The sequence below is a fragment of the Aedes aegypti genome, chromosome 3 (genome assembly GCF_002204515.2).
Source record: "Aedes aegypti strain LVP_AGWG chromosome 3, AaegL5.0 Primary Assembly, whole genome shotgun sequence".
Taxonomy (NCBI): domain Eukaryota; kingdom Metazoa; phylum Arthropoda; class Insecta; order Diptera; family Culicidae; genus Aedes; species Aedes aegypti.
In genome coordinates this window covers 261,689,140-261,704,937 of record NC_035109.1, presented here as the reverse complement: position 1 = coordinate 261,704,937, position 15,798 = coordinate 261,689,140, and the positions used below count along the sequence as shown (strand labels likewise).

The 15,798-nt window shown below is 44.5% G+C and overlaps 1 protein-coding gene across 1 annotated transcript; it reads left to right on the top strand.

Annotated features, from left to right (window-relative positions):
• The first annotated feature begins 221 nt into the window (after positions 1–221).
• LOC5571114 lies at positions 222–14,873 on the top strand. The gene is made up of 7 exons (XM_021850950.1): positions 222–531; positions 643–886; positions 12,021–12,167; positions 12,230–12,460; positions 12,523–13,249; positions 13,312–14,535; positions 14,597–14,873. Exons 1-7 carry the CDS (start codon positions 429–431, stop codon positions 14,843–14,845), a joined length of 2,925 nt encoding a protein of 974 aa, XP_021706642.1. The 5' UTR covers positions 222–428; the 3' UTR covers positions 14,846–14,873.
• The last annotated feature ends 925 nt before the right edge of the window (positions 14,874–15,798 follow it).

Sequence of the window (15,798 nt, the reverse complement as noted above, 5' to 3'; positions counted from 1 at the left end):
AACGAAGCCATATCCTACTGTTTGCGTTCTGCTTCTGTTTGCAGCCAAGTGCGTTCGCTTTTCCCATTCATATTGCTCGTTGTTTTTAAATGATTCACTTGTTGATAAGATTCACACAGCATCTTGTTTAGTTGTCGTTGGGCATCCCACACACATGTACATGCCCTTGCCTAATGGACACAACAGTGTCGTTTAAAATAAGCACCTGATATCTGATGTAGGTTTTGTCCGTGGCTTTGGACGGCACTGATAGCACCCATTATCAGTACAAGAAACGTTCCATTTCGCGCATTACAGGTTATTGGAAATACGTTTGTCGAATTTTTTGCTTATAATAACGATGGTTGTGGTGCGCAAAAGACGGATCTCGGTTGGCGGTTGTAGTTTTCGAATTGTTTCGAGATAATCTCTGAAGAATAACTCGTGCCATGAGTGCAGGCTTCAGAAGTCCAAGTGAACTGTTGAAGACTAGGGAACACAATGGAAACGTGGAGGAAGAGGAAGAAAAGTCAACATTTTTCAGACGTTCAGGTCAGTGCGGAAGTGGAAATTGATTGTTATCGCAAATGATGCAACTGTGAATAAAAGTGCTTGAGCGTGAGTGGCTTTCCGTTCGATCAATTTTCTACTTCCTACTTTCAGCAAGTGAAAAGCAATTCAGTGTGAGGAAGCTAGTGCACCAGTTCGAAAACCGTGCTAGTCATCGCTTTGAGCGAATCAGTGAAAGATTTTCATCGAAGCGGAAGAAATTCGCACACGCCAAGAAGGATGCTGATTCCAGTGGGGCAATTTCTACCAACACAGCAGCAGCAGAAGCGGAGAAGCCTTCGTCGACGGCATTGTGGTATCTACCCAACGATAAGATAACGGAAGATAACGAAGAATGGTAACGATCAAGAGTTTATATTTTGATTCATGCAAAATCCCCCAGAAAGTGTACAGAAAAGGTTTCGATTTTTCATTTTCTGTTTGTTGTGCGTTGGAAACTTTGTTTATGTTGGAAGCGGTATTGCCTAGGATTATGAGTTGATACCTCACAGTAGAAAGTTCATCTGGAAATGGGTGTGACATGAGATAAGTAACGTGCGGCTATTGGGAAGTTCAGTGCTCACCGGATGACGCACAGCATACATAATTGTAAATCGACTACGTTTTGATCGATGGACAGCATTTATTCGATATAATCGACGTCAGCACCTGACGTAGCACAGACAATGACTCCGAAAACTACTTGGTGATGGTGTCACTGACTCCATAATGATCGATGTACGGTACAAATGCCTTCCTCTAGATGTCGCCAATTCGTACGCGTAGCATCTTGAGGCAGCGTTACCGGATTGGGCCCCTCTTGAGGAAACTGCTGGAGAATAATCAATGTATCCATTGATACCTGCCGTAATACTTGGAAAGAATCTCAAGAAATATTTATTAGTTGCTGTACCGTCCTCAAGCAATGCGGAAGTTTTACCAGAAGCTCATTGCATCTCGCAAAGGCTACATATCGCTATTCGAAGTGTGTAATGATAATGTTAGGGACATCTTGACGGACGGACGCGAGGTGATCGAAAAGTGGAAGCTGCATTACGATGAGCGCTTGAATGGTGCAGAGAACACAGGCACAGAGGGTTAGGATAGCGAGAGTGAGCACAGCGGACAATAGAAATCACCCTGCATCAACACTGGAGATAGTTAAGAATGCCATGCCAGCTCAAGAACATCAAGGCCGCTGACAAGGATTGTATCGGAGTCAAACTCATCAAGATACGCCTGGAGAGGTTGGCCTGCATAGGATGATAGTCAGGATGTGAGAGATGGAGCAGCTACCGGAGAAGTGGAAGCAAGGCATAATTTGCTCTATATGCAATAAGGTGCCTAATTGTAATGTGAAAACCATTAACGTAACTTGAACTCAAACCTAAAGGGGGATTGACCAATGACCAATGAGTGAAAACTGTAATGAGTTCGTGGGAAATTATCAAGCGAGCTTCATTGACGACCGCTCGATAAGAGGCCAGCCCGTGTACCAAATCCTCCCGAAATGTCGTGAATAGCAGGTTTCTATGCACAACGTATGGTGTCCAAACTGCGTAAAGATTTCAGGTGAACACTCCTGGGACTATGACAGGGTGATGAGCTCTCGTGGCTACTGTTCAATATTGCGCTAGAAGGTGTCCATCAAAAAAGAGTGCCATCACAACTCCGCGAGGCCTGCTTTGTTCGGGTGGGTCGTTCAAGAATTCTTTTGAAGTGTGAGCAACAAGAGAGAAAGAGTACCAGGAAATATCCTCGCATTTTTTGCACTCTCATTCGAATCGTTTGAAGATCTGTGTTGACAATTTTGAGTTGAATTTTTACTCCACAGAAAAACATCAAAATCGCTTCATTTTTGCATCGCAAAGAAGTTTCTGTCAAGCCTGGTCCTGGTGCACCTGATCAATCCATCTAGCTTGCTGCGCACCACGCCTTCTTGTTCCGACCGGATCAGAAGCAAACATCATTTTTACAGGGATGTTGTCCAGCATTCTTGCAACATGCCCTGACCCGCGTATCCTTCCAGCTCACTGCTCCAGCTCCAGCATTCACGGGTTTTTTCATGACAAACAACTTTGTAGAAAACACAAAAAATGTTAAAAATCTTGGAAAAATGTTATGATAGAAAGTATGAATTTTAGGGGCCATTCACATACAACGGCATATATCTCAAAAAGTATAAGAGATAGAAAAATCATGTCTTCGACAAAGTTGTTTCAAATTGCCAATTCTACACCTTTGCCGAAGACACCATATGTCTATCTAAATGTTTTGAAAAAATAGTTTTTTTATCTCACTGCTAGGTGGATTAATCACAAAACTTTTTTCGTCAAAAGTTGCGTTTTAATATACCAAGAAACAACTCCGAACAAACTATATCGCTAAAATCAACGGTTTGGGCACTATTCAAAAAGCGCATGAAATCGAGAAAATAAAACACAGTGCAGCTATAGCAAACTAAAGGATACTGGGTTCGCCGTAGAGTTGAACGAGCTTGTGGTTTATTGTTCGCCGCCACACACCGTTCTCTTGCACGCTGCGCAAGATCGTCCTCAGCACTCGGCGTTCGAAAACCCCAAGAGCTTGCAAGTCCTCCTCTAGCATAGTTCACGTCTAATGCCCGTAGAGAACTACCGGTCTTATAAGCGTTCTGTACGCCGTGCATTTGGTGCGGGGCTGAATATTTCTTGACCGCAGTTTCTTCTAGGGACCATAGAAGGCACGATGATGCACAGATGATGCAATGATGATGCGCCTTCGTATTTCCCGACTAACATTGTTTTCAGCCGTCAGCAAGGATCCGAAGTAGACGAACTCACCACCACCTCGAAGGTATCCCCGTTTAGCGTGACAGTGCTGCCTAGGTGGGCCCTGTCGCGCTCAGTTCTGCATACCAGCATGTACTTGGTTTTCGACGCATTCACCATCAGTCCGACTCTTGTTGCTTCGCGTGAACAAATCTGACACCTTTTAGAATTTTCTCCCAATAATATCCATATCGGCGAAGCAAACAAATTGTCCGGATCTCGTGAAAATCGTGCCTCGACTGTTAAGTCCGGCTATCTGCATGACACCTTCAAGCGTAATATTGAACAGCAAGCCCGAAAGTCCATAGCCCTGGAGTTTTCGCCCGAGATCTTCGCGCTTCCCTGGAAAGCTGTTCTCGTCCATGATCTTCGATAGCTCTACACGGTCAATACTGTCGCATGCCGTATTAAAATCGATGAACAGATGGTGCGTTGGGACTTGGTACTCATGGAATTGCCACACGGAAAAGATCTGGTCCGTTGTCGAGCGGCCGTCGATGAAACCTGATTGATAACTTCCCTCGAACTTATCTGCTACAGGTGATATACGACGGAAGAGAATCTGGGATAGCACTTTGTGGGCGGAGTTAGGATAGTGTTTGCACGATAATTTTCACATTCCAGTTTGTCGCCCTTTTTGTAGATAGGGCATATAACGCTTTGCTTCCACTCCTCTGGTAGCTGTTCTGTTTCCCAGATTCTGACTATCAGCTGATGTTGACAAACGGCCAACCTTGATGAGTTTTGCACCGATACTCCAAGTCCCCGGCGGTGGAGCTAGCCTACTCCGGCTACGCGCTTCTTCATGCTTCGATAATGGGCGGTGGAGTGCCGAAATCGGTCCAGCGATTCCGGTTGGAGGATGGCTTCAGGTTCACTGGCGCTCCGACGACTCAAGCCGGTGATACGCTACGTACTACTCAGAGTAGTCCCCGGCAGTGGATCTGTCCTACTCCGGCGAAGATTTACCCGGCGGCGGAAGATCTCCCGAACTGATGCTACCCGGGCAGATGCGGAGGTCGGCCCTGCGATTCCGGTGGTGGGAAGCTTCCGATTCACAGAAGTTTTGCCGGTGCTACTACGCGGTCTACTCAACTAGTTGACCAGACAAATGCCGAGGTCGGTCCTGCGATTCCGGTGGAGAGAAACTTCCGGTTCACAGGCACCCCGACGACCATTTGCCGGTGCTATATCGCGAATTACTCAGCTAGACACCGGCGGTGGACTCAGCCTACTCCGACTCGACGTTGGCCGGCCAAGTGCCAGGGTCGGTTCTGCAATTCCGGTTGGAGGATGACTTCCAGTTTGCAGGCGCCCCGACGACTTATTACCGATACTACGCTACGCCCGCTCTACTCGGTTTAGTTCCCGCCTGATGATCTACTATTTGGGTTGTTTCGTAACAGCTGCACACGAAGGTTCCGTTAATTTTAACGATCACGAAACCTTCGTATTAGCATTCGACTACTTCTTGGATAGGGAATCGGCCCATCACTTGGATCGCCGTCGTCTCTGCTCTGTCTGTTACCCAATTGCCGGGAGGAACCCGATATGGTTCTGTATTGTCGCACTTTGTTTCCGTTGCCTTCTGATATTTGGGACATTTGAAGCCACCTGTCATATGGTAGTTATGTTCCTCCGCTTTACATAGCATGCTGCTAGGTGCCTTTAAACAGTCCCTACCAACGAGACCTTTTTCACTATATTTTCTGCAGTGTTCGGACCTGTCTGGGCTTTTGCAGTTTATTGCCCAGCGACTTCACGACGAGCTCCCGGCCGGCCAAACTCTTGATCGACGGATCTTTTTTGAGCTCAAAGAGCATGTCACCTTTTTGGGTGCACCTGGTTCTCCCCACGTTTTCACCCAGCTCCTTCTACTCTGGATCCTAACTCACTCTCCTGAGAATCGTAGCTTGTCTTGTCACTTGCCTCAATGACAAGAGCATCGCCCTTGAACCTCTCACGAGATGACCGTCGCTTTTCTTTCTTCTTCGGTTTCTTTCTTTTCCTATTCCTCTCCTTACATGCTGTATGCTTCTCCTTTTGGCCTTTCATGGTGTGCCATTCACTGCCGTTCTGCTCGCTGACGTACTCATTTTCGCTTCTCTGCTTTTTGGGATCTTCCTGTTCTCCTGGTGTATACCTCGTTCTTTTTTCCGAGCAGGTGGTCGGATTGCTCCTAGGCGTCTCCTGTGAAACGGCTGTTGCATTCACCGAAATCAATGTCTTTTCGACTTTTTCCGCTCTACTCCGCTATTCCTTCTGTCCGCGTTCTGCGGCTGTAACGGAGGACTTGATGCTCGTGACCAGCAGCTTGATCCTGAGGTGGACATTGTTTTTGATCTTGACGAACTCATAGAGTTCGTTGACCTTCCTTTTTACTTCCGACAACTCTGACTTCTTATGCTGCCGGTCGTCTTGAACAGTGCTACTGCCCGACTTTGGTGTGAACACTTGACTCAGGAAGCCTGTGTCTTGCTGGTACCGTCTGGCGATCTCTGCATCTTTCCGCTCCGTGCAAATACTATCGCGTCTTCGCTCGCATGTCAAGAATGTTACATCTGAGCCTACTACTCACCAAGGTTGGTGACGAGTTTCAATCGTACACGAAGGCCTGCCAAGGTTTTATAAAAACAGTGGAAGTTTCATCATAGTCCTATTCGCCGTATCAAGTTGGTGTCACCCTTCCGGTAGTCAGGGAACAGTAGAGTACACAGCCAGCCCACGACTGTAAGACGACGTATCCAATCCGTAATCCGTGTCCTGTCCGTTATTCTGCGCTGTGTACCATAATCAGGATTTTACTGGCATCCATCCTGTTGTGCCGGTTGGCACTCCAGAGGTCTAAAGCGCTTTGGAAGCGGTATCAGGTCGCGTGTTCAGGGCTACTTGCAGATATGTGCCCACTGCTAAACCCCCGCCACATCCTAGGTAGACCATGCGCTCGGCCACCTCCCGGAGGAAGTGCTACAGGTGGTATTTCATACGGCTTCATGGATGAGTTTCGCTTGGGAAAGGCAAATGTTCCAAGCCTCCACCAGGCACCACTTCACTATAGCTGATTTCAGATGGACAACAGTGCCCAGGCTGCACTACCAGCTAAGTACGCAACCCTTAGCTGGCGGTCTTTGTCATCGTTTGACCCGTGGAAGCGTGAGGACCAGAGTTATGTTGGAAGCTCCTGGTTGTCGACTCACCATTTTGGAACCCAAGTACATACTGGTGTGTGGAAATGAACGCAACAGAGCTCGCCTAGGAAAATGTAACGATTGACGGGGATACGTTCAGGATGGTGGATGAGTTAATTCACTACAGATCCTTGTTAGGAGCGACTCACAACAGCGTCTGATCCCCATTTCAGGGGCGGCTGATCATCGTCCGAGTGCCAGAGAAGGACTCTAAGCTAAACTGCGCACTATGGCCCTTCGCACATTTAGGGGGCATTGTCCTCCGGAAATCTAGGGGGTTGGTGTCGGGCCCTGCAAGCCAACCGTAAAAATACACCAGCACAGGAACGTCAATGAGAGAATACAGACCAGAAAAATCGGCAAAGACCACAGCGACGAAAATGGACTAGCGATTGGAATCTCGGTACAGGGAACTGCAAATCTCTCAACTTCATCGGAAGCACACGCATACTCTCCGATGTACTGAAGATCCGCGGTTTCGACATCGTAGCGCTGCAGGAGGTGTGCTGGACAGGTTCGATGGTGCGAACGTTTAGAGGTAACCATACCATCTACCAGAGCTGCGGCAACACACATGATCTGGAAAAAGTGACGGGTGATATGCAAAGGCGTGTGATCGGGTGGTGGACGATCAACGAAAGAATGAGCAAGTTGAGGCTCAAAGGCCGGATCTTCAACTTCAGCATCATGGCGATTACAATCTACCGCATCTGACATGGCATTTCGATGATGATTGCAACAGTTACTTGCCGCGAAATGCTTCTTCAGAATCGGAAATAATGTTCACCCAATCCATGATCGGTTCTGGACTACATACATCAAATCAACTCACTTCGTAATATGAATGGACGTATTCTTGACCTAGCATTCGTGGAGCTCATCGATCCTCCATCTTCTCTGTTGAAATTTGACTCTCATCACAAGCCGTTTGTTCTCCGAATCGAAATTGAAACTAGAACTCGCGCCCCTGTTGAAGAGGCTGATGTAGACGACTTCAATTTTAAGCGTTGTGATTTCGCAGCACTGAATGACATGCTAGTGGCAGTTGACTGGAATGAAACGTTTGGCGATGCACCTCTCGACCGAATCACTGTATTGTTTTACGACAAGGTTTTCGACATCATTCGCCATCACGTACCACGGAGACGGAGGTGCTCTGCCTTGCATTCGAAGCTTCCATGGTGGACACCAGAGTTACGACACCTCCGGAACATCGTTCGCAAAGCACGAAAGCGTTACTTCCGAAATAAATCTCACGACAACAGAAAGAATCTCAAGTCCTTCGAAACGCGATACAATGTATGCCAAGAAAACGCTTTTCGGAGCTATACAAACCGTATGGAATCCAACTTAAAACGGGACCCGAAATCTTTTTGGACGTACATCATGAAGCTGAAAAACATCAACCAACAATTGTCTTACAACGGAACGACAGCCGATACTGCAGAAGCTTCCACTAATTTATTTGCAGACTTCTTCAGCAGCGTGCATAACAACCACTCCCCTACGTTCTCATCATCGGCGAGGCAGAATATTCAATCTTTTAACGTAAGTCTAGCAATGATAACGATCTCTCAACACGAAGTCTCATCTGCGTTGAAAAAGCTTGACGTCTCTAAAGGTGCAGGCACAGACTGCTTTTCTCCGACATTCCTCAAAGAGTGTGCAGACTCATTGAAGACACCGATTAGTGTAATTTTCAATCGCTCTCTACGTGAACAAGTTTTTCCTGAGATTTGGAAAGTGGCTTCAATCACTCCGATTCACAAGTCCGGTAGTGTTCACTCTGTCGAAAATTATCGAGGCATCTCAATACTGTGCTGTATCGCAAAGGTATTCGAAGAGATTATACACAGGTGTCTCTACAGCGCAGTTCGTCCAATAATCTCCGATGTTCAGCATGGTTTCGTAAAGAAAAGATCTACAGTTTCGAATCTGATGAGTTTCACAAATGTTCTGTCGAATAGCATTGAGAGGCGGCGTCAAGTGGATGCAATTTATTTCGACTTTGCGAAAGCCTTCGATAAAGTTCCTCACGAACTTGTAATCAGCAAGCTAAAGCATATTGGGCTTCCTGACTGGATAACCAAATGGTTTAGATTCTACCTGACCGATCGAAAAGCTCATGTGAAAGTCGGCCGTGCACGTTCTCATTCATATGATATATTATCCGGTGTTCCGCAGGGAAGTGTTCTCGGCCCGCTAATATTCATCTTATTCATAAACGATCTCGCCGTCCGTCTAAAATCTGGAAAGCTGATGTATGCGGATGATCTTAAGATCTATAGCAGGCCTGCCCAAACTTTTTGGATCTTTTTTTACTTAAATGGTTGCCGCGTTCGCAATAATAGTCCGATCGTAAATATTTGTACCTCAAATGAAAGCTAGGTATTATATCTGATCGATCCATGTATAATAATTCAAAGTTATATTAAACTCTTTGCTAGCGATGCGGACAAAGGCAAAAATCAATCCGGCCCGCGGGCCTGACCAATTTTTTGACCTAAATGCATCTGTAACGAAGAGTTTAATGAAACTTTGAATTTTTATACAAGGATCGAACAGATATAACAGCAAGCTTTCATTTGAGGTACAAATATCTCCGATCGGACTATTATTGCGATCGCGGCAACCATTTAAGTCAAAAATGGGCCAAAAAGGTTGGACAGGCCTGATCTATAGAGAAATATCTTCGACTCTCGACTGCTGTGCATTACAATCTGACGTAAATGAGCTGATTTCATGGTGTACAGAGAATGGTATGGAACTGAACATAGACAAGTGCAAAACTATTATCTTCACGAGGCGCCAAACGTACGTGACTCACGACTACGCAATCGGTAACAATCATCGAGCGCGTGTTTTCCATTCGTGATCATGGCGTAATAATAGATAGTAAGTTGAAGTTCACTGAACACATAAGCACCGTGACGGTGAAAGGATTTGCTGTGTTGGGATTTATCCGACGAAACTCGCAATCGTTTCGCGATGTGTACACGCTGAAGGCTGTGTATTGCTCGCTGGCCAGGAGCGTCATGGAATATGCAGTGTGCGTCTGGTCTCCATACGCATATGCTCAGAATTGAGAAGGTGCAGCGCTGTTTCATCCATTATTGTTTAAGGCAGTTACCGTGGAACGATCCGACGAATCTTCTCGACTATGTAAGTCGTTGTAGGCTGATAGATTTGGAAACATTGACGTCCAGACGAACTAAGATTTAGCAATTATTTGTGTATGACTTGTTGTCCAATAACATCGACTGCTCGGAACTGACCAACGAACTGAGGTTTTACGCACCGACAAGGCAGCTCCGCGAGAGGCAGTTGCTGGTTATGCGACCGCATAGAACGACATATGGACAGAACTGCCCAATGTCTAGTTGCTTGCGGGCATTCAATGATGTAGGATGTTATTCTGATTTAATGTGTCCAAATGTACTTCTAAACATAGAATTAAGTATTTAAATTTAAATTAAGGTTTGATCCAAGACGTAGCAATTAAATAAATAAATAAATAAATAAACGTGCATAGCCCACACTCCGGTAGCACTGATGATGACAAGGACGCATTTTACGCGCAGCTCGAACGCGAGTACGATCGCTGTCTAAGCCACGACGTCAAGATTTGAACGCTCAGATTGGCCAGAAGGAAGAGTTCAGACCGACGATTGGAAAGTTCAGCGCCCACCGGCTGACGAACGAGAACGGCCTACGACTGATAGATTTTGCCGCCTCCAAAAACGTGCCCTTTCATAGCACCTACTTTCAGCACAGCCACCCGTATCGGTACACCTGGAGATCAACGCAGCAGACGAAATCACAAATCAACCACGTTTTGATCGATGGACGGAACTTCTCCGATATAACCGACGTCAGAACCTATCGTGGCGCTAACATTGACTCTGATCACTATCTAGTGATGGTGAAACTGTGCTCAAAACTATCCGTCATCAACAATGTACGGCATCGACACCCGCCTCGGTATAACCTAGCGCGACTGGCCCAACCGAACGTCGCCGCCACATACGCGCAACATCTCGAGGTAGCGTTGCCGGAAGAGGGCGAGCTTGACGAAGCCCCTCTTGAGGTCTGCTGGAGCAACGATTGGTTAGACGATGAATGCAGGCAGGAGGAGGAGGATACAGTGCGGGCTGCAATGCTGCAGCAAGGAACGCGACAAAACGTGGAGCGATATAAAAGGAAATGAAAGCAATAGCAAACCAGCCTTTTCCGGGACAAAAAGCACTGCCTGGAAAAAGCGGAATGTGAAGAAATGGAACAGCTGCATCATTCACAAGAAATGCGCAAGTTCTACGAGAAGCTTAATACATCACGAAAAGGCTTCGTGCCGCGAGCCGAAATGTGTAGGGATAAGGACGTAAGAATCTTGATGGACGGACGTGAGGTGATTGAAAGGTGGAAGCAGCACTACGATGAACACCTGAATTGCACGGAGAGCACAGGCGCAGAGGGTCACGACAGCGGATTACGTCAGCACGGCGGATGAAGGAATCCAACCTGTTACCACATTGAGGGAAGTTAAGGATGCCATCAACAATTCAAGACCAACAAGGCCGCTGGTAAGGATGGTATTGGAGCTGAACTCATCAAAATGGGCCCAGAGAGGTTGGCCGCCTGTCTGCACCGGCTGATTGTCAGAATCTGGGAAACGGAACAGCTGCCGGAGGAGTGGAAGCAAGGGGTCATATGCCCCATCTACAAGAAGGGCGACAAACTGGAATGTGAAAACTATCGTACGATCAATATCTTGAATGCCGTTTACAAAGTGCGATCCCAGTTTATCTTCAGTCGTCTATCACCAATAACAATACAAAACGCTAATAAGACCGGTGGTCCTCTATGTACATGAAGCATGGACTATACTGGAAGTGGACATGCAAGCACTCGGAGTGTTCGAACGAAGGGTGCTTAGGAACAACTTTGTCAGTGTGCAGGAGAACGGTTTGTGGCGGCGGAGAATGAAGCACGAGCTCACTAGGCTCTACGGCGAACCCAGTATCCAGAGGGTTGCGAAAGTCGGAAGGGTGCACTGGGCAGGGCATGTTGCAAGATTACCGGACAACAATCCTGCGAAGATGGTGTTCGCGTCGAATCCGGTTGGCACAAAAATGCGGGGAGCACAGCGAGCGAGGTGGTGGAGAGCGTGGACCAAAATCGAAGTTGGAGGGACACAACCATGGACAGAGTAAATTGGCGTAATATCGTTAACGAGGTTTTATGAAATTAATTGATGTAACACCAACTAAATAAATATGTACAATAATCCTTGTTGAAGGCGGCAAACTTATTTAGCCGTAAATATGAAGGCAACTCATCTGTGGAACAATTCGATGCCACACTTTATAACAAGGAATCACATAATTTCTGTTTATTATATTTTATAATATTGGATTACCCTATTTATAGCTTGTTTGCTACAGATGGTAATGTTCGCAAACAGTTGATAAAACGAATAAACATTTTCTTCATATAGGGAATCTGCGGACGACGGAGAAAAACGTGAAGATGACTACGAAGAAGACCTAATTCCCGATGCAAGCGATATCTGTGATTGTTGGAATGAGTTCATATACCTGCAACTCTCAAAGGAAAATGCCGAATTCCTAAACTCATACGATTCGTAAGATGATGCTTTATAGCTTTACTTACAACCATAACATCGATCTATTAATATCTTTTCAGAGACTTTGAGGAGGATTGCGACGAAACTTCAGCCGAAGCAAGTAACACAATAATATCGCTAAAATGGCCAGGAGATGTTGTACATTATATAGTGCACGGGTATTATCAGCCGACCGACCAAGGAAACCAACAGCTGGAGCAAGATGTCGACGATGACGACGAGTTTAGCGAATCAGATGGATCGTCGTTCTCTGATGAAGAAATTTTAGTTGAACCAGAAGAAAAAGATTCGTAAGTACAGGATAGTTTAATGTACTATTCGACTTCATCAAAAGATTCTTAATTTTAAACAGAAAACTTTCGTACCTCATCAATGAACTGATTGAAACCGAAAGCAACTACATCAACGCACTGGAAAGAGGAATTGCGGCGTACATTCATAACGTGTTCGAAACCGATCCTACTCCTATAGAGTTGAAGAATATGAAGTATCATCTGTTCGGAAACATCGAGTTCATTCACAAGTTCCACAAAACGATTTTTCTGCCAAAGCTCATGGCTTGCGGAAAAGACGTACAAAAACTAGCAAAAGTGTTTTGCCAATACTTGGAAAACGATTCATTCTATGGATATGTTTTGTATGCATTGTACAATACCAAATCGCAGCGGTTATGTGAACAGCTAGCTAAATTTTTCGAATCCCAGCAAAATTGTAGTGGAGATAAGCTCGGTGTCAAGAGCTTTATTCTTCAGCCAATTCAGCGACTTCCACGGTACAAAATTCTACTCGAAAACATCGCAAAGGCATTACGCTCCAGTGAATCCGTCTCCGGCGATGAATCTAGCACTCAGTTGAACGCTGTTCTCGGAGCAAAACAAATGATGGAGAGTTTCATCACTATTATGAACGAATCTATGGCTGTGGTGGAGATCATGGAATGCAAAGAACCAGATGATGACGAAGTAGAGCTAGGATTCGGCGTACCTAAACCAGCAACCATTCTTCGTGAGCAGAACAACAAAACTCAATATATATTTCTATATCCAAGAGATTCAGAAAATATGAAAAAGGTTAAACCTGTAGGTTCTTTGCATTTTATCATATTTCTGTTGATTATAATTTTATTTTGTTTTTCTTTCAGATTAATTTGTTACATCAAGGAAAATTCAAGAAATCCTTTCCAGTATTCTTCAACGATCTTCGACTCGACCGCCAGTACAAGGGAAAACTGTTTATGTTCGAGCGATGCATTTTCTACACGGAAGAGTTGAAAACAAAACAGCTCAGCTACCGGGGTCACTTCAGTCACCAAGAAGTGTCTTATGATTTTAGCAATCTGCAGATTCTAAGAATAATATCGAAAAAAGATGCACACCACTCCATTGAGGTCAAAATTAACATTCAAATTCCAGAAACGAACCTTGCTGTCATTGTAGAGCTTTTGCGCTCAATCATACTCAAGCGTGAAAGAAAGGAGAGCTTCGTCATGGAGAGCAAAGAGCTGACCATGATAGGCCATTCAGTAACGAAGAGATTTCCCAGTATTCGGAGTAGTTTTTCAAGCAATGCTAGTGGTTCAAGCTGTTGGAGCACATTAGAAGATAATCAATTTGAAGACAGTACCAGCATAGATTGCAGTGCTCAAATGATGAACAGTGGAAACGAAACCTCGTTCAATCAGATTGTGAACTTTATTCAATATTACGAAAAAGCATTGGAGGATAACATAAAGTTTTACATTTACTCTCAATCGAATGATGTTCGAAGTCGATTAATCGATTTAACTGAGGTTTTGGGAGAAATGCTCAAAACACAACAAGACATCAACTACCGACTAGTTGAAGAGAATCTATATCGAAATTCCGAGTTGAGCCTTACCCACTTCTGTGATACATTCCATGACAGTATAAAACGGTCTGAATTTGACGTTTTTCTCCGTTATGTACAACATTTCAAAGCAGCAGAGAATGTGTTGATGACATATGAAAACTATTGTACTGGATTACCAAAACCAGAAAACATGATATTCTTGTCGGTAGATGCATTTCTACATCTTCCTGTTGAGTATGTTAATAGGTGTTGTACATTTTTTGAAGCTGTATATAATGACACACACAGCACTGTAGAGGAAATCACGCTTAGAAATACATTACTCGACTACAAAATCTCCTACGTGCGAAATCAACTTTTATTACTACGGCAGCGTGTCAATGAAAACTATTACATTCGGCAGCATATCATGGACGTCAACTTCCTGCAGGAAATCGAGCTTGTACAATATTCTGAAATAATAAAACTAGACGGATCATACGCAAACTATCGACTGTTTCTGATGAAAACTGGATTATTGTGTATGAAGATAAAGGTACGGCAATTGTGATCCAAGCGTTTTAAAACAATCCTAACATTTTTGCTTTCCCCAACAGCAAGACATGCCCGAAACGTACAGTAGCGTAACTTTGTACTACCCGTACACGAAAACCACAGCCAGGAACAGTCACCGGAGTGGGAAACGGTGGACTGCATACCTAGATGGGCGGAGGACGACTTTGATTTTCGAGGACAAACAGAAGAGACATGCTTTCAACGAGCGATACTCCACATTGGCGGAACAAATGCGGCAAAGGGAGGGCGTGACGAAGAAATCGTTTTTCAGTTTGTTCGAAACAAGTTAACAATAAATAGGAATCGGAAACATTATAACTGTCCGGTGTTTATTTATCCCGCATAATGAGGTTACATTGATCTTTTCCAATATGAGCATGAGCATAGATGACCGTACAATTCGTAGTTGCTACTCCGTGATTGACCAGAACAATCGAAATTGCACAGGGAATTAATAAATGGGGCTTAGGATTAGCTTATCATACTTCAATGTGCACAAATCGAGAGCTCAAATATTAAAAGTCAATAACGGCGCCGGCCACGTCCTTACGGTCATCGAAGAAGGGAAGAAATATTAGTTAGACAACCGTTGTTATTAGAGACCGAGTATACCTCTGCATCTCCACAGTTGCCATGGAAAGGATATTGGGTTAGTGGGATAAAGTAAAGATCTGGGAGTCACCAATGGTTGGTGATGCGATCCATGAAATACTGCAGTTATCAACAGCTATTGTCAAAAATTGGGTCTCGGGAGTCAGTCGAAACGAGGAATGAAACTATCTTGGAAGAATGTGTCTTTTTCGAAAGAATAAATAACTCGACGTTTTGATCTGATTTGGGTTTAGATGTTTAAGCATTCGAAGTTTTATCTTTAGACCGTCGAAATTCGACACTTTGTCTTTCAAGGTTTTTCCTATCGCTCTTATGTCCCTGAACCATCTTTTAACGCTTAGTAATAAACAAGTATTCATACAAAAAAAATGTTCAAAACTTATTGGAGTTTTTATTACCACAATGCATTGTTTTTCAATGCTTTTTGTTACAGATACAAAAATAACATATCTGTCTTCTTTATATATCTTAAAAAGATAAAGATGTGTTATGTTTGCCCAATATAGATAGTGAGATTCTTCGCTCACCAAATAACGCGTTTTTCAAAAAGTTTCTTAAATTGGTTCATAGACCATGAGACATTATAATTGGAAACGCTGAAACCAGAAAATCAATTTTCATGGCCCGGTTG

Excerpts from the sequence above, each read along its gene's own strand:
- LOC5571114 (XM_021850950.1), top strand. The coding sequence starts at position 429 with ATGAGTGCAGGCTTCAGAAGTCCAAGTGAACTGTTGAAGACTAGGGAA. Across the intron at positions 12,168-12,229 it reads TTCCTAAACTCATACGATTC|AGACTTTGAGGAGGATTGCG; the intron begins GTAAGATGATGC and ends ATATCTTTTCAG. Across the intron at positions 13,250-13,311 it reads ATATGAAAAAGGTTAAACCT|ATTAATTTGTTACATCAAGG; the intron begins GTAGGTTCTTTG and ends TTTTTCTTTCAG.